Source organism: Phyllostomus hastatus, unplaced genomic scaffold (assembly GCF_019186645.2).
Source record: "Phyllostomus hastatus isolate PE091 unplaced genomic scaffold, TTU_PhHast_1.1 phas_contig_37, whole genome shotgun sequence".
NCBI lineage: Eukaryota > Metazoa > Chordata > Mammalia > Chiroptera > Phyllostomidae > Phyllostomus > Phyllostomus hastatus.
The window spans coordinates 2,036,905-2,060,432 of record NW_025333867.1 but is presented as its reverse complement, the minus strand read 5'-3'; the positions used below and the strand labels follow the sequence as shown (position 1 = coordinate 2,060,432).

General features: G+C 38.1%; 1 protein-coding gene across 2 annotated transcripts in view; it reads right to left on the bottom strand.

The window, feature by feature from the left end:
* FARS2 (phenylalanyl-tRNA synthetase 2, mitochondrial) overlaps positions 1–23,528 on the bottom strand; it is a 545,053-nt gene that overhangs the window by 145,914 nt on the left and 375,611 nt on the right. Inside the window, exon 6 of one of the 2 annotated variants that reach the window (XM_045841681.1) lies at positions 18,597–18,748. The exons of the other annotated variant lie outside the window; for it this stretch is intronic. Within the exon in view, the coding sequence (XP_045697637.1) occupies positions 18,597–18,748 (152 nt within the window). The remainder of the gene's footprint in view (positions 1–18,596; positions 18,749–23,528) is intronic. 2 annotated transcript variants of the gene reach the window in all.

Genomic DNA, 23,528 nt, shown 5'->3' with positions numbered 1-23,528 from the left:
ATCACATTTTTTAAAACTCAAAAAGAAATGCAATTGCTTTTTATGAATTAGTGAAACAATGCTATTTTAAAATACATGTCTAATAGTTGATGTGTTTTGGGAATGATTTTACTATGAAAAAGATTTTTAAAACACCAGTACATGATAGGAAAATAGTGTCATCTCCTAAAAATCACTGATATTCCTTGTTTAATAAACACTGACAACAGCCCTTTGGAATTCACTTACATCATCAAATCAACTGTGCATTGAATTCCAAATCAGAATGCAAAGCACTCCCTGCCTAGTGCAGGATCCCTCTGGTATTTAGACTTTGGGCCTAAATCTAAACCTTGAGAAGTAAAGGTGCAGGTCCTGTCCAGAATGGAAGTCTCATCAAATATTGTTCTGCAATCAGATGTGCAGGCTGCAAATTCCAATTCCATCATTTCTTACCACATGGCATCCTTCTCATTCCCTCTCCCACACTTTTCTACCAGCAACTGGTATGAGATGTTTTGTTTTAAAACCACCGAAAAGAAAATGCAGCCAAAGCACTTGAAGAATAAGGAGAGGAATTAAAAAAATTGAGCATAGACTTACCAAATGACTCAGCAATTCTACTCCTGGGTACATATCCAAAAGAACTGAGAATAGGTACTCAAATAAATACTTTTATACACATGTTTATAGCAGGATTCCTCACAGAAGCCAAATGTCCACTGAGAGATGAATGGGTAAACAGATTGTATATATGCATACAATGGAAAATTATTAAGCCAATAAAGAATGAAGTGTTGATACACGCTAATATGTAAATGAATCTCAAAAACATTAAGCTAAGTGAATGAAGCCAGACACAAAAGATCACATATTGTGTGATTCTATTTTATATGAAGTGTTCAGAACAGGGAAACAGTGTAGAGACAGTGTGCAGTATAGAAATAGTGTAGATGGGTGGTTGCTGGTGCTTTGGGGTGGGGTAGTGGATGGGAAGCAGTGTGTAATGGGTACGGGGCTTGGGTGATGAAAACATTTGCCACTAGATAACCAGAGGGAGGTGGTGGTTGCACAATATTGTGAATGTACTGAATGCCATTCCATTACTCACTTGAAAATGGCTGAATTTGTCATGTGAATTTTACCTCATAAAAAAAATAAGGCTAGATCTTCTATGGGGACACCATTTAAATGGAGACCAATTTTAAGTAGACTTACATCCCTGAATTTGAGACACTCTAGATTCAGAGGTAAAATGCAGTAGAGAAAGTAACACCTGTGGAGAGTATCTGCCATGGGTTATTTGGTTCCACGTTTCCACAGAATCAGCCCATGTGATATTTTAAGTAGATATAATCTCTTTATTTTTATTAAGGAGTGGAGTAGAGAATTGGTTTTAAAAACATAATCTAAAGGACCAACTGATAAACAGATATAAACTTTCAAAATTATTAATACTAACTTTTTTCACATTTCTTGATGATAAAGAATTAAAACCACCATCTAACTAAAATTATTAGCCACTCTTGGCAGCATACCAACAAATCATAATAGCTATTTTTCAGTTGTTTAAAAGTGTGTCAGAACAATTGAATGTATTTTTAATTAAACAAATTTGCAATTATGAGTATAATTACTGCCTTGTCATTCTTACATTACAGCATGAGCTAGAAGAAAAAAAATACCCTCCGTGTACTGCCAGCAGGAAACCTAAGTAAAAGTATTAGTTAAAATAGTTAGAGTACAATTATAATACGTAAATGAATAAATATGGTCTTGTGTTATAGGGTCCAATTTCAGGTCTGCACTTCGTCCAGCCAAGGACTAAGCAAAGCTGCCCAAGGGGCAGGGCAGTACCCAAGACCCGAGTCCTGTAAAGGGAGGGTGTCAGGACTCCACACAAAGAGGGCAGGGAGGTGTGGAGGAGCAGGCTTACCACTGTCTTGGGGTCTCCCAGTTCAAATCTCTAACACATTTGTATTTTGAGAAGCACTTAAAACAGATCTGTTTTGAAGGTTGAAGGGACCTTGAATTTTAGTTTTCCATTAACTATTAGTATGTTTCCATCTTTACTATCTACATTGATCTCCTTTACCTAAACTATGCTAAGAATAGCTTCTATTCAGAATAGGCTTCTCAACAATTTGATCTGTTTAATATCAAGCATATATATTCCTGAATCAGATATGATATAACATTTGGGATTCATATTTAAATAAATTTTCTTGCAGTAGACATCCTGAAATGAAGAAGTTCAATGTATAGGTATTCATCAATTCAATCCAGGTTTTAAAAAATAACATTCTAAATATAATTAACTCTTCTCTGTTTTCCTTGCAATATGTTCCTCACACCTTCCTTTCCTGGCTTTCCTTCTCTCATTTTGGGGAGGCTATTTTTGGCTTGAGAGGCGAGTGGAGGTTAGGTCTAATTTCAAATATTGTGTGTACTTTGTATTGTATTGCACTTCTATTCCTAAGGGGTGGACTCATTCTTTGGGAGAGGCAATTCCACACAGACCTAGATTCCCCTGCCATACAAAACTAACAAGAATTATGTGCAACTTTAAGGAGTTTTTTTTTTTCCCCCTGTGCCATTTGAAGAAATGCTGATCAAAGTATTGTTCAAATTCCCAAATCCATTCATATTATCAGGTCTTAACGTGCACTACATATCCTTTTTTAAGTTAAACACAATGAATTTAATGAGGTTTATCTTAAGTGCTGGGAGGTGAACTGATCTCTAATTATCTGCTTCTCAGAGAAGGCCCAGATCTTTCAGCTCTCTTACTTCATCTTTTAACTGTACTATATAAGGAGAGAAAATAAAAAAATAGATAAAAGACAGAAAAGTGAAAGTTCTCTATAGCACTATTCTGAATGAAAATTACTGGACACACAGCTATGAAGAGGCAGGTCTAGTTACCAGACTTAAGACATTTTGTTTGCTCATTAAAAGAGCAACCCTCTGTATATATCCATTGACTCAAGTATTCTCTATTTATTTGTCTGTGGAATAAATATAACTGAAGGCACAGCAGGGGGGAAATGTGAAGAGATATAATTACACAAAGTATTTTCCATCATTGAACTTAACATGAAGATTTCCTAGTGGCCAAATCTATGTGGCCTTGGTGTATCGCCTACTGCCTCTGTAACCTCCCTTCTGCAAGACAGTACCATCCATGGCTTTCACCCCTGGCCTCTGCTTCTCTGCCTTGACCTCTGGGATCACCCTTCTGAGTTCCTCCCTCACATCCATCCCCTAAATCCTCCCTGGGGTTATTTCCTCTAACTCTTCTCTTGTGCTAGACACTTACTGAGCATCTCAGTCATGCCTGGGCTCCAATTGTCAGGTATACATCTCTCTCTCATGAGCTCCTGTCAACATTCTATGTCCTACTTAAAACTCAAGGAGTCCAAAAGTAATCAAACAGTCCTCACCAAAGCATTGCTCCCCCTGCTTACTCCCTATCTCAAAGTCAACCACCATCCTCATAGCCACACAAGTCAGGACCCTAGGACTTATACTCATTTCTTCATCTCCATGTTCTCCTCCCTCAAATGGGCCCAACTTTCCTATGGATTTTAACTCCCAAATATCTTTTCCACTGGTCAGCTTCTTCCCACAAGGCTCTTCCCTGTCACTGTGTCAGCTCAGACTCTCAACTCTTCTCAGAAACTCAGACCACCCAGATGTGCTTTTACATCTTTCTCTACCACCAACCTATTCCTGGCCAATACTTTCAAGACAGGTCATTGCTCACAAACTGAAAACAGTTGAATTAGCTCAATGGCTCCCAACATGTTCTACCAGGTAAGTCCACATTTTTATAAGAGAATACAAGTCCTTTAAAATCTGACCCTTCCAAACTCTCCTGTTTCATTTCTTCCCCTTTTTTACGCTTCATATATATTGGTCACACTAAATTCCTCTTATGTCTCTATAGCCCTGTCTTTGTGCATGCTATCCATTCTGTCTGGAATTTCGTGGCCCTTTCCATATCTGATTCCTAATTTCCGTATCTAACGTCAGCTGATTCAGCTGTACCATGATCTGTAAAAGTTTTTCAGCATATAAGGCAAGGTAAGGTGTTAGGTAGCCTTCTTTGAAATCATGGTCATGCATGTCTCATCTAAGACACTTTTCATATTGAACTGCAAATATATCTGTGTGCACTGACTCACCAGACTATAAGCTCCTTGAAGATGAGAGCTCATTTTTACAAACCATTTTTATAGCTCTTGACCAAATATCACAAATAGCATAGTGCCTCACCCATGATAAGTGTTCAATACATGTTCATTGGAATGAATGGGTCACAACTTGAGATAGCATTAATTTTTTTTTATTTTTCCCTAGCTAAGAGAAAAATAAACATTTAAAATTCATACTGAAAAGAAACAATAGGAGCCCGAGGACCAAGCCTCATCTCTATGGTGCTCCACAGTTTGCTGAAGTTGATCACTTCAGCCTGTTATCTTTTCCTTCGTGCCCACTTGCAGTGCCAAATGTGTGCAAGTAATTACATGTGTCTTTGAACTCATTTGGTCTCAAGTAATGGAAACCCACATCAAACCATCAGGAGTATTACACTCCCTTATGGAATCTGAGGACAACTGAGCTGTGTGAAGGGCAAGTTGCAGCTGGGCCTCAGAGTAGGGTAGAACCAGAGACTCAGCCACACCAGCATTTTTTTTCCATCTCACATCTCTGTTGCTGTTTCCTTCTCTTTCTCTCTTCCTCTCTCTCTCTGCTCACCACATTCTCCTCACTATAGGAAACATGGCCAGAGATGGATCATAGCTCTATCCCTCACACTATAAGCTCTTTGATTTTTCCTCTAAACATCACACATTTGTCAGGCTGCACCACCCTATTGCTCTAAACAGGTGCAGTGGTTTGGAAACTCCATATTTGAGAGATCTGAAGCTTCTGTCTTTGTCATACAGACAGCTTTTTTCTTCTTTTCATGTTACCTTCTTTCAAACGTTTTCCTTGCTCCTCATCTTGTGGAAAACAAACAAATACACAGAAACACATTATAGTTTGACTTCTTCAATTTCCATCCAATCCTGTGATTTCCTTTCTTCCAATCAGAAAACAGTTTCTTAGGTAGTAAGCTTGCTTGTGAACACATGTGAAATACACTTTGGAACTTTCAGAAATACATGAGAGGGTTTTCATGAGATAGATTGTGTGAGCTGGTGAGTGATGACATGCTCAGGATATTTGAATACGAGCTCCCTAATTCACTTCCTAGACTGCTTAACTGTCACAAGCGGCCCCTGTCAAGGCAGGTTTCCCTCACCTGCATTATACTGCTTTGAGGTATCCTTCTCTTTGTGTAAATCATATGGAACATTCCACCTTGCTCTTCCCTCACTAGAAACCTGATTAAATTTCCATCATGATAACATCTTCTCTGTCTTCAAACAACAGTGGAATAATTAGATCACTGTGAAACTATACACTATTGAAACAAAACAAAACAAAAAAAAACAAACAAGCACATTGAAGCTCCTGTAAAGAACTGTTGGTCTCCTGGATTTTATAACTTACCTGCCCTCCATACCCTGCCACCCACAGGACTTAGATGCAGCCTTGTTCTGGACTTCAAGCCCAATCCTGACTCTGAAGAAGAGACGACCAGGAGCCCTGGCAGCAGACCACCAGCACAGCTTCCAGCAGTCCTGCTCATGGTTCTGCTGTGACACAAGGAAAGCAGCATCCACACCCCTCTGTGACTAAGCCTACATCAGTAACTGAATTGCTGCCCCTAAGCCCAGCTTCTCTGTGACTGCTTGTCCGCTCCCCAACACTCCTCCACTGTGCTCAGTGAGTGCTTGTCCTTCTACCAAAGTCCTTAATAGGATACCTTAGACCTCGGTTGCTGCTTGGACCATCTGCGCACACCACTGGTCCCTCCCCCTGGAGCTGACCTCTCATCTCATATGTTCCTGCCCCTGTCTTCTTTTGTACACCTACATTATGACCAAGGTAGGGAAAATAAGTAGCCTGAGAGACAGATTGGGTTGCTGCTGCATGGCACTGCCCAGCCTATGCACTGTGCAAGTTGTGGCTTTAGGCTGTGTGATGTTGGAGCCCAGAGGGATTGGTAGCAGAAAAGGGCTTATTTCTAGCTCAGAGGACACCAGCAAAGCAAGGCCCAAGTCTGCCATGGCCATCTCTGCTGTTCAGAAATTTTAATTTTTGAAGAGTGACACAAAGAAGTCTCACTTGTAGATCTGTAAGACCGCTTTACAAATCACTGGCCCATCTTTACAGATTCAACTCTAAAATCTATAATTAGGATAATGTTTGGTCACCCTATGTACAATTCTGATGTTGAATAGTGGTTTTTATAAATCTTTTGGTTACTAGGACACATCATTAATTGTGATGGCCACTGCACATTCAAGGCTAAGATTCTATGAGTGTGAAGAATAAGGTAGCTGACATAGGAACTGACAGTGGAGGTGGGTGGCAGGAGGGCAGACTCTCATTGCTGGCTCTGGACATCAATTCAAAGTGGTAGCCAGTCAAAAGAAGTGACTCTATGAACTGGGTTAACAAATTTAAAGACCCCAAACAATTTAAGGACTTATTCATAATTGCCCAGACCCCAGTGGGACTGCCCCTCTCTATCCCATTTATGTTAGCAATTTGTTACTTATTTTCCCCTCACAGGTTACCTTTAGTACGCATTTTAATTTGCTTTAATCTAATCAACACTGTTGGATTTGGGACATGGAAACATCAGGGACATGAGTTACTCTTACCTTACATCTTGGAAAGATAGCATTCAATCTCTCCACTACAAACAAGTACAAGGGATGTCAAGACAAGACAGTATCCAAAGACCGCCTCCCCCCACCCCCCAAAAAAACACTAATGGAAAGATAAAGAGGAAAATGTGGTTTCACTGTGAATTTTCATGAGGGTGTGCTGTAACCCAGCAGCTCACTACAGGTGTGGCTCACCCAGTGCCTGACTCCTCTCCTGTCTAGCTGTTGTCAAGCAGTCTCTCTGCTCCTTTCTGCTCTGGGCAGAGATGCTACTCCAAAGGATCCTGCCAGGTCAATGCTGAAGGCAATCCAGAGAGTCCTTCAGCAATTGGTGACATGCTGGGGGACAAGGCACAACGAAGTGCTGAGAAACTGAACTAATTGTGTTTTCATCTAACAATGATGGTAAATAAGGCTGCTCTGTGACAGCGATGAAATGCAACCCTCGTGGACTGCTTAAAAAAAGAAGGTAGGGAGAAACAAATATCCAGGCTAAAAATAGTTTTCTTAGAACTGCTTTCTGCACTGTCTGAACCATAACAATAAAAGTTCTTATAGTTTCAGCACCAGCACTGCAATAAAAATGAAGAAAGAGAAGCAGTCAGGAGAGCTCTAAAGCAGCCCAGCTGCCCTCTAGCCTTCTCCTTGGCAGTGCGTGCTATCAATTTCAAGGGGACATGACTTCTGGCAAGCCTCCCAAGATTAGCTGTGGTTGGCTTTTCATTGCTGACCAATCTTTAAGTTCAGCTAACTGCACTTACTTGCCTCTGTCAAAAGAGGAACAAGACCAGGGAGTGATTTGCAAACCAGACATGTCATCCCACCTGCCACTGTCCATAGCACTTTCCCAATGCATAATCCAAAGAACAGCTGCACTGACTACACAGCTCTGCTGACCAGCATCTATGCCAAATGAAGAAGAATTTTTTTTCTGATTATAATTTTACTCCTTAAGTTGCAGGAAGAACATGGATCATTTCAAAATGACAGTTTTATATAAAGTCTCATTCTGCATATAAAGTCTTATTCTGCATTTCCATTATTACCAGAACTTCCCATTCATCTGTATTTGGTGTCAAATCTAAGACTCCCAGCTGTATGGAGGTTATTCTTTATTTTACTAAACAAGAGAGGCTGATTGTGAAAGTTAATGCTTTTTACTCTAATAGCTATTTTTTTTTCCTGATTTCTGTGTAGTTTTCAGAGAATTCACATATATAGGCATATGACATGTTTGTAGCTACTATTTAAGAATGCTATTAGTACTCTTGGTGGTATATGAAAAAACTGAGGCTCAGAAAGTCCCAATATCAGACATCTAGGATGTGAAAAGTCAACATTCCACTTGCGGCTTCTGACTCTGAATTCTGAGCTCTTTCCACTGGACTACATTGCCTCTGCTTCTTACATCATAAAACTACTTCCAGTCCTTGAATGAAGGAGGATCAACTTACCATCCACCAAGCATCACGTGGTAAGCCTCCTTCCACTAATATCAACATTGCGGGAAGATGGAAGCAAGCTACTATACCACAGTTCCATTTAACTAGTTTCCATCAAGTGAAATAGACTAGGAAAGTTTACATGTAAATAAAGAATAAAACAGATGAATGAGTCAATAATTAGGGGCAGTTACATCGAGTTCTATACATGGAGTAGACTGGTGGGGTAAGAAGAAGACAATACTTGGGTATTTGTTCTGAAAAACTCCCCAGTGAATCTTTCTGGTTGAAAATACCCAGGCTGTGGCTTCCTATTCTGGAAAGCAGGCTGGACTGTTTTATTAATGGTGCCTAACTGGATCAACAATGGGTTCTTGACTCAATAGTGGTCAACCTACAAACTGCCAGCCACTTCAGGAGGCCTGGTACAAGGGCTTTGCCCAAAAGGGATGATGTTCGTCAGTCAATTAGGTTAGTTCCTTCCAGAATTTGTACTGGGATCATGGAGAGGGCTGGCCAGAAAAGACTTGGGCCAGTGCAGAAAGAGGTAGAAATGTTCACATGGGATAAGTTGAGGGAAGGGAGTGGAGGATGCAGACACCAACCAGGAGGAGCAAGAATAGGGACAAAGCCAGAAGCAAACAGATGTAGAAGGTCTCTGGTCCTTAGACCTGCCTTGGTCTGAATAGCTTTCCAGTTCTAATTCAGGTGTCTCCTTAAATAAATCGCCTTTTCTTAAAGTGATCACCATAAGTGAATCTGTCCTGGCAAAAAAGAACCTAAAAACTCATAGTTCTTTTTATACAAACTCAAGTTTTCAAAGAGATTTACTCACATTAATTAAAATCAGAATTAGATGCATCTCATTCATAGTATCAGAAGGTTGTCAGACATAGAGGGCTTTTCATCCTGCCTCCGTGGTAAATCTTCCCAGACCAATCAATGGTCTCTTTCCTCTATATCTACAGCCCTAGACATGTGCTTCTTATTTTAAGTCAATGCAAGTTTACTGAGCATCAATTATGTGCAAGAAACTGTACAGGCCATTTCTTAGGTTTAACCAACCTTATTGTTACCTTACACTTTTTGTTGCTCTTTTGGTTTTCCTGTGTTATTTGGCTCCATAAAACTGGGATCTTGCCTCAACATTCCTGTGGTACCAATAGTCCACTATTTCCTATAACAGAGAAACTCAAGAATCAATTGCTGAATATATTTATGGCATGTCTTTTTGCATAAAATTCAAGGAAATAAAAAAAAGATAGTTCCTGAGTCAAAAGTTACTGAGTTCAGGTTAAAGAGAAAACAAAGAAATATCTATATAAATAGTAAACCTACAAACTTGTAAATTAAGGTCAGAAGTCTGTCCAAGATTTCTAGAAAAATATAATCTCCCAAAACTGAATGAGAAAGCAGTAGAAAGCCTGAACAGACTAATAAAAGCTGATGAAATTGAAGCAGTAATAAAAAAACTCTGGGCATGCAAAGGCCCTAGACTGGATGGTTTCACAGAATTTTACAAAACTTTTAAGAAAGAGCTAACCCCTATTCTTCTCAGACTATTCCAAAAAAAAAAAAAATCCAAGAAGATGGAAGACTCCCAAACTCTTTTTATGGAGCCAGCATCATCCTAATTCCAAAACCAGGTAAAGACACAACAAAGAAGGAAAACTACAGGTGAATATTGCTGATGAACATAGACACTAAAATCCTCAACAAAATATTGACAAACCGCATCCAGCAATACATTAAAAAGATCATACGCCATGATCAAGTAGGATTCATCCCAGGGATGCAAGGATGGTACAACATTTGCAAATCAATAAACATAATACATCACATAAGCAAAAGGAAACACAAAAATCACATGCTCATATCAATGGCTGCAGAAAAAGCATTTGATAAGGTACAGCCCCCATTTATGATAAAAACACTCAGCAAAGTGGGAATGGAGGGAGCATTCCTCAACATAATAAGGGCCACATATGAGAAACCTACAGCCAACACCATACTCAATGGGCAAAAACTAAAAGCTTTCCCACTAAGATCAGGAACAAGACAAGGATGTCTGCTCGTGTGCTTTCACCACTTCTATTCAATATAGTATTGGATGTCCTAGCCACAGTAATCAGACAAGAAAAAAAAATAAAAGGCATACAAGTTGGAAAGGAGGAAGTAAAACTGTCACTGTTTGTAGATGAGATGATGGTATACATAGAAAACCCTACAGACTCCATCAAAAAACCACTTGATCTAAGAAGCAAATTTGGCAAAACAGCAGGGGTCAAAGTCAATATTTGGAAATCAAAGGCATTTTTATACACCAACAATGAAAGATCAGAATCAGAAATCAGGAAAAAATCCCATATGCTATAGCAACAAGAAAAATAAAATACCTAGGAATAAACCTAACCAAGGAGGTAAAAGACCTGTACTCAGAAAACTACACAACAGTGAAGAAAGAAATTAAGGGAGACACAAATAAATAGAAGCATATACCACGTTCATGGGTTGGAAGAATCAATATCATCAAAATGCCCAAACTACCCAAAAAGCATTTATAGATTCAGCACAATCCCCACTAAAATATCAATGACATATTTCACAGATACCAAACAAACATTTCAAAAATTTATATGGAACTGTAAATGACCTTGAATAGCTGTGGCAATTTTGAGAACGAAGAACAAAGTAGGAGGGATCACAATAACTGATATCAAACTATATTACAAGGCCACTGTAATCAAAAGAATATGGAACTGGCATAAGAACAGACACACAGACCAAAGGAACAGAATAGAGAGCCCAGAAATAGACCCAAGTCTCTATGGCCAATTAATATTTGACAATGGGGGCAGAAGCATAAAATGGAATAAAAGTAGCTTCTTCAACAAATGGTGTTGGAAGATCTGGACAGCTACATGCAAAAAACTGAAACTTGAGTACCAACTTACACCATACACAAAAATAAATTCAAGGTGGATAAAAGACTTAAATATAAGTCACGACACCACAAAAATCCTAGAGGAGAACATAGGCAGGAAAATCTCAGATAATTCATGCAGCAATATTTTCATTGATATGTCCCCTACAGCAAGGGACATAAAGTAGAGAATAAACAAATGGGACCTCATCAAAAATAAAAAGTTTCTGTACAGCAAAAGAAAACAGCATTAAAATGAAAATAGAATCAACCTTATGGGAAAACATATTTGCAAATAATACCTTGGACAAGGGTCTGATGTCCAAAATATATGGAGAACTCACAGGACTCCACTCTGGGAAGACAAATAATCTAATTAAAAAATGGGCAAAGGACTTAAATGAACAATTCTCCAAGGTCATACAGAGGGCCCAGAGACATGAAAAGGTGCTAAGCATCACTAGCCATCAGAGAGATGCAAATTAAAATCACAGTGAGATACCACTTCACACCAGTGAGAATGGTCATCATAAACAAAGCAACAAACAACAAGTGTTGGAGAGGTTGTAGAGAAAAAGGAACCCTAGTGCAGTGCTGGTGGGAATGCAGACTGGTGCAGCCACTATGGAAAACAGTATGGAATTTCCTCAGAAAAATAAAAATGGATCTGCCTTTTGACCGAGCAATTCCACTGCTGGGATTATATCCTAAGTACCCTGAAACACCAACCCACAAGAACCTATGCACCCCAATGTTCATAGCAGCACAATTTACAATAGCCAAATGCCAGAAGCAGTTGGATCAAGTGGTACATTTACACAATGGAATAGCACACAGCAGAAAGAAAGGAGCTCCTACCCTTTGAGAGAGCATGGATGGATCTGGAGAGAATTATGCTAAGTGAAATAAGCCAGGTGGTAAGAGAGAAATACCATATGATCTCACCTATAAGTGGAACCTAATCAACAAAACAAACAAGCAAGCAAAATACAACCAGAGACACTGAAATAAAGAACAAACTGACAATAATCAGAGAGGAGGGGGAAGAGGGATAATGGAGGATAACAGGGGAAGGGCACCAAGGAACATGTATAAAGGACATATGGACAAAACCAAAGGAGGTAGGTTGGAGGGTGGGAGGCAGGGGTGGGGGGTTGGGGGTGAAAATGGAGAAAACTCTACTTGAACAACAATAAAAAATAAAATAAAATAATAACTATATCGAGAAAAAAAGAAGTTTGATGACAAGTGCATAATGCATGATTTCATTTAGATGAAACTTTAGAAAATGCAAACTAATCTATAGTGATAAAAGGCAAATCAGCAAGTGTTTGGTATGGGGAGAGGCAGGAAAGGAGCTGCAAAGGGGAGAAACAACTTTTGGAAATGATGATTGTTTATTCTCTTGACTGGGATGATAGTTTCCCAGGGGTATCTATATAAGAAAATTTATAAAACTGTATACCTTAAATATGTGCACTTTACCATACTTCAGACCTCAATAAAGCTGTTTAAAGAATACAAGAAAAAAAGTAGTGTGTTCACTTGACTTATGAGGCTAACTAGACAAGGGCAGGCATATGACTAGAGTGGAACCTGTCCACAGTCTGGCCAGTGATCTTGCATCTAGTGAGAAAAGTTGAGTTGGGCCCACTGGTTTGATTTGTCAAGAGTTAGAATTGAGCAAGAGACTCGCAGTTGACACTGAGAGGTGGAACATGATCGTCATTTAGAATTAGCAGCTAGGCAGGGTATTCTCAACTCTGCATGATAGGAAAGAGCAGAAACTATATGGTGGGAAGGTGGGGAGAAATAAAGTGGATGTGAGAAAGTAAAATGGAAAGAGAAGAATAAATTGGTAGACATACCGCATAAAGAGTAATGGAGATAGAGCAAGGTCAGACCCTGCCTTAGTTCGTACTCTTATGAAGCCTAGTTGGTTTGCCCAGATTTTCCTGTGCTTCATCAAGTGTGTTCCTTGGAACTACAAGGACCCCCACTGAAACACCTTCCCCTTGTGAAGTCCTTCTATCCCTTCTCCCTGCTGGTCATAGCATAAAAATAATGAAGAAATCTTTTTTAAAAGAAATTAAACATTTTCTGCTAAATGATAGCTCAGTGGTTCTCAACAGGGCAATTTTGCCTGTCAAAGGATATTTAGTAATGTCTGGAGACATTTTTGATTGTCATAGAGGGTGGGATTGGGTGTGTGCTACTAATATCTAGTGCACAGAGGCCAGAGATGCTAAATATCTTACAATGCACAGGACAGCCCCACAGCAAAGAATTACCTGGCCCAAAATAGTACAGAGGTTGAAAAGCCCTGCCCTAGAACCAATGGAGTGATAATACAAAGCACATACCATCTTCAGTAGTCAAGGGTCAAATGTCATTTGATGCTCAAGTACGGAACAAGTCAAGACTGGGAAAACATTAAAATGTTGATTGTTAAGAGTGTTGAGATGATGGCTGATCTCTTTTTATTTTCAAAGTTTTGTGTGTTAAGTACTATTTGATATAGCAAAAACACATAAACACATAAAAAAAAGAAAGAAGAAAAGGAAAGACTGGAAGTAGGGAGGGAGGAAGGAGGAGTCACCTGAACTGCCTCACCCACACCACATCATGAAGAGTTATGACCAGGCAATGTCCACGACTCATACCCACTCAGAAGAGGGCCAGCCACACTGAGAAAGTGACTTTCATGGTGAAGCCCCTCTTCTGAATTCTGTTAAAAATAAAGACAAATGTTCCAGTATACTTATAGGCATATTTTGGAGATATTGTGGGTGTGGTTTCAGGCTACTGCAATAAAACGAATATTATAATAAAACAAGTCACACTATTTTTTTGGTTTTCCAATACTTATAAAGGTTATATTTACACTATACTATAGTCTGTTAAGTGTGCAATAGTATTATTGCTAAAAAACCCAATGTATATACTTTAATTAAAACCACTTCATTGCTAAAAAATGATAACTATAATCTGAGCTTTTAGAGAGTTGTAATCTTTTTTGCTGGAGGGTCTTACCTCCATGTAGATGAAAATGAAGTATCTGTAAAGCACAATAAGGTGAACCATAATAAAACAAGGTCTGCCTGTACTTTTGAAAAATTTTATAAAATGTAATTGTGAGAAAGATCAAGTAGGGCTGAGGGGAGCCAAGACTCACCTCTGGTGTCCACAGGTCAGAGCGCTCACCTCTAGTGTCTCAGCCATTACCAGACCCTGACTAACAGTACATGGATTCAGGAAATGTGCACACAACTGTAGGAAAAGAATGCAGCAAAGTCAGCAGCCCCAGGAACAAAGTGCAAAGAATTGGTTTGCAGACTTCTCCAGCCAGCCCCTGCTGCAGACACTTGGAACATTTTTCACTACCACCACTTTCTTGTGGTCAAATCAAATAGTACTTCTTTTAAAATCCATAATTCTAACTTTCAAAAAGTTCTGTCCTAAACTCAAAGCAAATCTGTGCTATTCAAGTTTACTTTATAGTCCAACTCCTCAAGTCAGAAGAGACTGGCTTGCTTCCCCAAATGAGGTATCAGCAGTTGAAGACAATGGTTAAGTTTTGTTTTTGCTCTTCTTTGCTCCTTTTCTTGCCCTAGCATAAGAAATATTTCAAGCAACTGTGCTTTATTACACAGTACATGCATATAGTACTATATTCCAAAGGTATCAAAGTATACACAGTAACCCCAGCTCTTTTCTCCAGAGGTAATTAATCTGCATTCTACTTTTTGTTGCATAAAATTTGGAAATACAAGGACTCTTCTGCACATTAAGTGGCCTATAGATTATATGGCAAGTGCACTCTGGAAGAAGGTTCTGAATGATGAACTGGAAAAAAAGTGTCAGCTTCTTCTAACTTGAACAACTATCCTCCTTCAGGGCACAAACTGTTATTTGAAATCAACAATAAAATAAAATGCCCATTTGTGTAACATTATAAAATTTGGTTCATATTCAACAGTTTATGTCTCTTTAAAACATCTTGGGATCTGTTCTTGTCCAAAAAATAATGCTTGTCTATTTCAGAGGGTGGCCTTTCACTCAGCACTAGCATTTCTCAGGTTTGGATGTTAAGTAAAGACAGGGTCAGAGTACTTTTGGATTATCTGATAATGTTTAATTGATGTGTTTAGATAATAAATAAAATTAAAAAATCTTGAGGTCAAGGTAAGCATTGATGAGTCAAGGTTAGGTGACACTTCACTGCCACCACGCAAATGAGCAGAGACCAGGAAAGTGCCAGGTGCTCAAGGAAGAATGAGCTTCTTTGGGAGAATTCCACAATCTATGAGTGGGGGGGTCTTTTAAAAAATTACATGTGTCTTCTTCCCCTTTAAGAGGGGTCAGCAAACTATGAGCCAAATCTAGCCTACCACTAGTCTTTAAAACTAAAGCTTTATTGGAACACAGCCATGATCATTGGATTTTGCTTTTGCTATGGATGCTTTCAAAATGGCAGAGTTGAGTAGATGTGACAGACACTATGTGGCCCACAAAGAAAAAAGCTATTTACTATCTGTTCTTTAACAGCAGAAGTTTGTAACCTCTGCCTTAGATCCTTCCTGAGAATCATTACACATTATAATGAGCCACCATCACTTTATAATATGTTCTTTTCCTCAATGCTATAAGAGCAAGTTTTGTTTGTCCCTACTTTGTCAGTAACAAAAGTTTGGAAAATAGTGGTTTAAACAAGATTCTTCTCTCTCACCTAAAATCCAAGGCTGAATTGACACAGAGACCCAGGCTCGACTCCACATAGCTCTCACTACCACGGTCACACTGCGGTCCAAAATGGTTGTCAGAGCACCAGCCAGTATGTTCACATCCAGGTCACAGCATTGAAAAAGGACAGCCTCAGCCCAACTTCTAAGGAAAGTTCTGGAAATACCACTAAACACTTATAAACTATTGGCTAAACTTGCCACATAGATATACTAGCTGAAGTGTGGACTTTTCTTTGGCTGGCAAATTGCTTAGATTAAAAAAATATACATCAAGATTATGTTGTTTTTAAAACATGAGATTGGATATTGAGGGGTAATTAGCAATCTCTGCCACAGGAACCTTACCTGAGTGATTAAGCCCTTCATTAATACAGGTACACTCTCTGGACAGGGTAATCATTTGGCATAGCTCTAAATAATACGCCTTAAGTCTCTGCTTAACATTTATTTAAGAGATGGTAAGATCAGTGACTGAGAAGCAAATTTTGGCTGGTTGTTTTCAAACTTCCAATCAAAAGTATTGTTTCCTCCAGAAGGAATTGGACATATTCTCCTTTCACCAGTCAGTAAGGGCTTGTGTGTGTAGACCTGAGTTAACACAGTACTCCTGTATAGTCCAGTGATTTTCTTTTCAATGGACTGTCTGCTTGCCTGGCCTGTCCCTGGGTCCACAGGACCCTGATCCTACCCCACTCGCCCTGCAGTCTCTCCAATTAACATGCCCATTCCACTCACCTCATCACTACATCCAGGGCAAAACATCACACAGTAACCTTTAGACTCTGATAACCTCCAACCCAAAACAGGATGCTTGTCTTGCTTTTAACAATGGTGATACAAGCGGTAGAAGTGGATCTAAGGCAATATCAGAAAGCAAGAGCTTAAAAAATAAAAAATTAAGAGTGGATTCTGAATCCTTGATTCCAGAAGGTTATCTGCATATTAAACAAGGGAAACACTGCCAAGTCATGTGCTTTTGGCATGTCGGTTAATACTCAGTAGTAAGTCTTATTTCCCTACTTTTCCTCCTTTTCAAAAGTAATTATCCAAGCTTTCAGTATCAACATGTAAACTCCTGGAAACTTCTTTTTTCACATAAAAGTACAAGGCTGAATGGGTACTCTGTCAAGTCAGGAACCCAGGCTACCCTGCAAATTCATTCTATTTTCTCCAAAGTTAGGATATAGACATCATCTGCAAGTTCCAAAATACATTTAAAGGCTGCCAAAAATAGCTGAAACCAAGTAGAAGCCAAATGGCAGAAAGCAGAGAAGAAACACAGAGCATCATATATCTGAACACATGTTCCCAAATACCAGCAAAAATATACTACTCATCACTGAGGGTTATAATCTGAAGTGCAAAGGCCATATCACCAATAAGTACCGGAAGTGGAGTTAGCAAAGGTAAATCTTCTGTTTGTAACAAGGGTAGATTTGGGGTGGGAGGCAGACCTGCACAAAAACTCAAAGAAATGAATGAGCCATATTTAAAGAAAAAGCTGGTTTCTTCGCAGTGGGGAAAAAGAAAGCCTTACAATTGTGAAAACAACTAGCCTGGATGTCTACGAGCCTCTCCATGCCACAAGAACCCTTAGACCACACCCCTCAACTCTGTGTAAACAGCTGGTTTGGAAGATCCAATGCATTCAAACATGAGTGACAAAGGCAATCACGTGCAAGTCACTGACACATCAATGAAAGAGAGTAAGGAATATGACAGAGAAGTTGTAGAAAAATGTGGCTAATGAATTATATGAAATATCTAGTCAAATATTTTACAATGAAGTTTAAAAACCAAATGAAGCAATTTCTCAATGAAGGAAAATCACAAAGCAGAAACAACTCAGAGAAAAGATAGCAAGAAAACAGGAACTGAAATGTTAGCTTCTAGAACTCACAAGAGGGGATAAACAAAGTAGCTGAAGATCGAAATAGAATGTGTGCAGGGAAATGCATCAAGAAGCAAAGTGGATAACACCTAGGATAATATTCAAAATAAAGTGGAAAACATGTAAAACAGAGTTTTAAAACACTGAGAGAAAATGATGGGTAGAAAAGTCAGACAAAGGAGAGCCTCCTCATGCATGACTGGAATCCCTCAGTCATGGATCAGTACAAATCCTTAAATAGAATTCAAGAAAAACATTTCTAAAACCAAAGCAGAGTTAAACCTGATTAATCTCTCTCTCTCTCTCTCTCTCTCTCTCTCTCTCTCTCTCTCTCTCTCTCTCTCTCTCACACACACACACACACACACATAGGGAGAACAAATCAACACTGAAATGGGTCCTGATAAAGTTATTAAATTTTATCTTAGGATCTAGTATAATTCTTGTTTGTGGTATATGCTTAATAAATTTTCACCTAGAGATGCACAAAACAGCCTTTCCTCTACACACCCCTCTTTCTGTCCCATCCCTTGTGATATGATATGTGACAAAATCACTTCCAAAAGAAATACTGAAAAACTCCAAGAACTTGAAAACATTCTGTTTCATACACTTTCTTTACTAAGGCAGGGAAAATTAAAAATGCATTTTAGAAAGATTTTCAGAAAGGACTGATACAAAAGCCTTTTCTGATAAGCTAACGTTCACTGTAAATTGAGAAGATATTTTGTCTCATATGCATTGGGTTGCAGCAAAAGTTTATTATATGTTTCTATATGCTACCTGTCACATAGAAAAAAGGATAAAATCTCAAAGTTTTTTACTTACTTTGGATGTTCAAACTTGTCTATAAGATCAACTTTTTCCACCAGGTCTCCTCCAATTGTTCGGACTAAGTCATAGAAATCATTTTCTGTGTAATTCTCAGGTGGCAACCAGAAGGAAATGTCATTTATCACTGCAGGGTATTTGCTAAGAGGCTAACAAATAAAACAAGAGAAGAAAATACAGATTGATTTGTGAGTTGGATAAGAATATTTAAATTCGCCCTGCCTGATGTAGCTCAGTAGATTGAGCATGGGCCTATGAATCAAAGGGTTGCTGGTTCAATTCCCAGTCAGGGCACGTGCCTGCGTTGCAGGCCAGGTCCCTAGTTGGGGACACATGAGGGGCAACCACACATTGATGTTTCTCTTTCTTTCTCCTTCCCTCCCCTTCTCTCTAAATGAATAAAATCTTAAAAAAATATTTAAATTCTTCATGGAAAGTTATACTTGGCTAATTAGAAAATGCTAGTAAAACATTATTTTAGCACTTGAATTTCCAGGAACAAAATGAACTTAAAAGATAAGTCAACATTCAAAATTTGCAAATTCTATTATGAATGTTAAAGATTCTTATCACATTCATGTGTTACATTACCATTTGTTATATCTGTATCACTATCAATGTTCAGTTTAGTAGGAAGCAATTTGAATTTACCACATTCAGTTTTTTCCATTTTAATAGTAGAGAAAAGTTCACATTTAATTAACAAGCGATTCATTACCTTCTTGTGATACTTTCAGGAAGTCATCTTAATGAAGAAATAAAGGCTTGCCAAAATGGATATTTCAATTAATAATGTCATTATCTGTTAGTATTTCTAATTGTTAAAATAAAGAAATGGTCATTTAGGGAGTTATTTTTCAAAGTATGCCTCTAAGGTTGTGATAAACAATGCAGCGATTTCTTCCATTTTTCCACCAATTTTTTCAGTTTATTAGAGTTTACTAGTTCATTATTATATTGGATAGACACTTAAAATTAAATAGTTTTAGAAGTTACTGCATTTGTTCACATGGTTAACACACATACACATACATATTTGAGCATACTTTGGGTTTATAAGTTACAAAAAATGTTTTATTAAATGTTTCATTAGATAACTATGAAGTCCTAGCAGGGGCACCCAACCTTTGGTGTCTCCGGGCCACACTGGAAGAAGAAGAGTTGTCTTGGGCCACACATTAAATACACAAACACTAATGAAAACTAATGAGCAAAAAAAAAGATTTTAAGTATTTAAGTAAATTTACGAATTTGTGTTGGGCCGTATTCATAGCCATCCTGGGCCACATGTGGCCCACAGGCTGCAGGTTGGACTCCCCTGTGAGAGAATATCTGCTAAAGCAATAAATTTGTTAGAAGGGAAAATTTACAAATTTATTTACATCAAGCCTGATATCACTATAAACCCTTTGGTAAATCCCTGATCAGAAAATGTATAGAAGTTTTTTAAAATGCCAAAAACCTCTGAAAAACCAAAAACTCAAACATAAAGAATTATTCAACTTGAAATAGCAATGGAGTTGTCTAACAAAGGCATCAGTTTAGAATATACATTTCAAATGAACGTAATTAAGCTACCATCCAGGTGCTCCTGACAAAATACCAGCACTTCTGAAGCACATCCATTTTCTCTCTTAAGGTCAAGGCACTGTGATAAATATTCCATGGGTTAATGCAGCAACTGGAGATGATAGGAGTTTGGTAGTTATACAAGTTGCTTTTCCTTTGACAACACCCTTCTGTCACTCAATCGATATGGAAACTTAGAAAGACTAGGTAAAAGGTTGTCATTGCCAAGATTAGCATGAAATCTCCTCTCCACCTGACCAAGCTGAGGGGCCACGCTTGCTGAGACAAGAAATGAGATAAGATGACAGAAAAGGGAGCATCTGCATCAGCAATCCATCGACCTGACTAGAAAGCTGTCAACCAAAATAGAGGCTCCCAAAACATTACACTTGATCTTAGCCAAAAGGCCGAGAAGCGATGATCAAAACATTAAAAAATATGTATTACAGTACATACAGTTTTTGAAACCATGGAGTAAACCCTACACTATTATACTGCAAACCTAGTTCAAGCTAACAAATTATAACAAGTTTACAGTAATGGCTTAAATAAAAGAATCAATCACTATACTAATTAGTATGTGTCAGGTGTGGGTTACCACCTACACTACTAGGGACTATTGTTTTTTTAGAGGGGGACAATAAAATTTTGTTTTTAAAATAATAGGATAACTACAGATCTATGGTTCCTAAAATACAGGCTTTTGGTGCTTAATTAAAGGTAGTGTTAAAAACTATCCAGGGTTTCCCATTGCTCTTAGGGTAAAGTCACCAGTTCTTAAAAGGTTGTATCTTTCTGTTGTTCTCCAGGCTTGAAACAGCCCAGCTTATTTGGTTTCTTGAACACACACTATTTCCTGCCCTCCCTACCCAACTTCTGGTCTTCTGCTACAAACACTCACTTCTTATCCTCCCAGACCCCATTAGTCCCTTGTTATGTCACCTTATACTTCTTTCATTGTACTCTGCATGACTGCAATTGTTTGTGTAGTTACTTATTTAATGCATGTCTTCCCAGTATGTTACAATTTTGAAGGTGGGATGTGTATCTTTCTTCATCTCAGAATCTCTATCATCTTGCATAACCCCTGTGACACTGTAGATATTGAGTAAGAGTGAACTGCAGTGCTGCCTTGTGCGAACAATGGCTACATCACAATGAATCAACTCAGCCGTTCTTTCTTCTCTAACTGGACTAGCTAATGGACATATCAAGTAAATAAGGCATAGAGACTTGTCTCCACCCCTGGCTACGCTGTGATGAGGAAATAGTAACCAGGGAAAATGACAAAGAGGCAAAGAGGCTATAGGTGGACAGGCCAAGTGACCTGGTAGGGATTTAATATTCCACAATTATAGAATTAGAATTTTAAAATTGGAAAATAATTGTCAACCTAAATAAACAGGTAGACTGAGGCAAGCTCAAATGACCAGAAATTGAGTTTATTCATGTATGGCCAGGGAACTGCAATTCATGAAACACATGCTGTAAAAAGCTGCAGGCAGGTCTGTTGAAGGTTTGGGGCGGGCTGTATTTATGGGCAAGTGTAAAGAGGGGGATGTCCAGCCAGCATCTAAGCAGTAAGTTCACTGGCTTGCAGAAGGGGAGAGATTCTTCATGGATTTTCAGTGGTAGGAGATCAGTCATGGTCTTCTGGAAAGCAGGCACCTACTGGAAATCAGTCTCTCAGTTCTTGAGTTCTGAGGGTCCATGCATGAGGGTCTTCATTTCATATTCTCCGGTTCCATTTTAGATCAGAATCCTTTCACAGACCTCAAAGAGCAATTAATATTGTTTGTGTTTTCTCTTTTCCTTTCTTGATCTAGACAGAGGTATGTCTATTTTATTGTGTATGTTATGCATTGTTGAGTCAGCTCTGACTCCTGGTGACCCTAAGAATGAGTGATGACCATAGTGTCCTGTCCTCAACCACCTGCTCAGCTCCTGTAGCCTCATGCCTATGGTTCTTTTATGGAGTCAGCCCATCTTATATTTGGTCTTCCTCTTTTCCTGCGGCCTGTTATCCCCACCCCATTATTGTAGTTTTAGCAAATAACCACCTACTGGTGAGCTCTTTTAAGATCCTGTCTATAATCCTTATTTGTTTGTTTTTAGAGAACTGAAAAGGGGATCAAAAGTTTTAACTATAGGTATAGTAAAAACTTTCAAAGCCACAAATGAATATTATGACCTACTTAATAATAATAAATTTGATAACTTGGATTAAATGGGTAATTTTGACTCAAGACAGAAAACAAACCAATGACTGTATCAAACTGAATCATCAGTCAAACTTACAAGAAAAGTATTCAACTCAGATGATTCATAGCATCACTTTAGCAAATATTTAATGTAAAGGTAGTTGCTTTAGTAATACAAATTGTTTCATGAAAACATAAAAGGAGGAAAACCCAACTAATTTCATGAGGCTACTATATTAACTTTAAGCCAAAGCTAGACAAGCATAGAATAATTTATTTAAAAAATTGTAGACCAATTTCACCTTACAAACTACATGAAAAAACCTAAATGTAACTTTAGCAAACACAATTCAATAGCCTATTAACAAAATATTACATAGTGACCAAGTAAGGTTTCTCCTTAAAATAATGGGAATGATTTAAAACTAAAACAACCTACTAATTGACAAACAGTATGAAAAAAAACATATGATTTTTCATAGACAGGAAGCGTTTGATAAATATATTTATTATAATTTTTGGCAAAATATGAATAAAAAGGCAACATTCTTAATCTCACAAAGTATTTAGTAAAAACCTACAGCAAACATATTTAATGCTAAATATTTTTAGGAACATTCCAAATAAGGTTAAGAGTAAGATAAGAAATCCACACTCATCCTTGCTTTGACTCATTACAAACCCTAACCAAGGTAACAAAGAGGAAAAGCTATGAACTAAATGAACTGGAATAAAACAGGCAAAAGTTGTGATTCTAAATTTAAATCTTTTTTACTGTTTAATCTCTGCTTTCAGTTTTATCTGAAAATGGAGGTATTATTAGTATCTACCTCATATAATAATTATTTTTTCATATATATATACACACACACATACACACACACAATGCATAAGATTTAAAGTGAATGAAATGGAGATGTACATACCACAATGGCCAAAATTCAAAAGCAGGTTGACTTTTTTAAAAACGTAAATTTTATTGATATATGCAGTGTAATATTTATATAAAGTTACAAAACAGGATAACAATCATTTATCTATGTAAATTATATTAAAATAGGTATCAGAAGGCTACATATACTAGACTTGAGAGCAATGATTACCTCTGGGGAAGGAGGAAAAAGCAGTCAAGAAGGGTATAGAAAAAATTTCAGCTTTA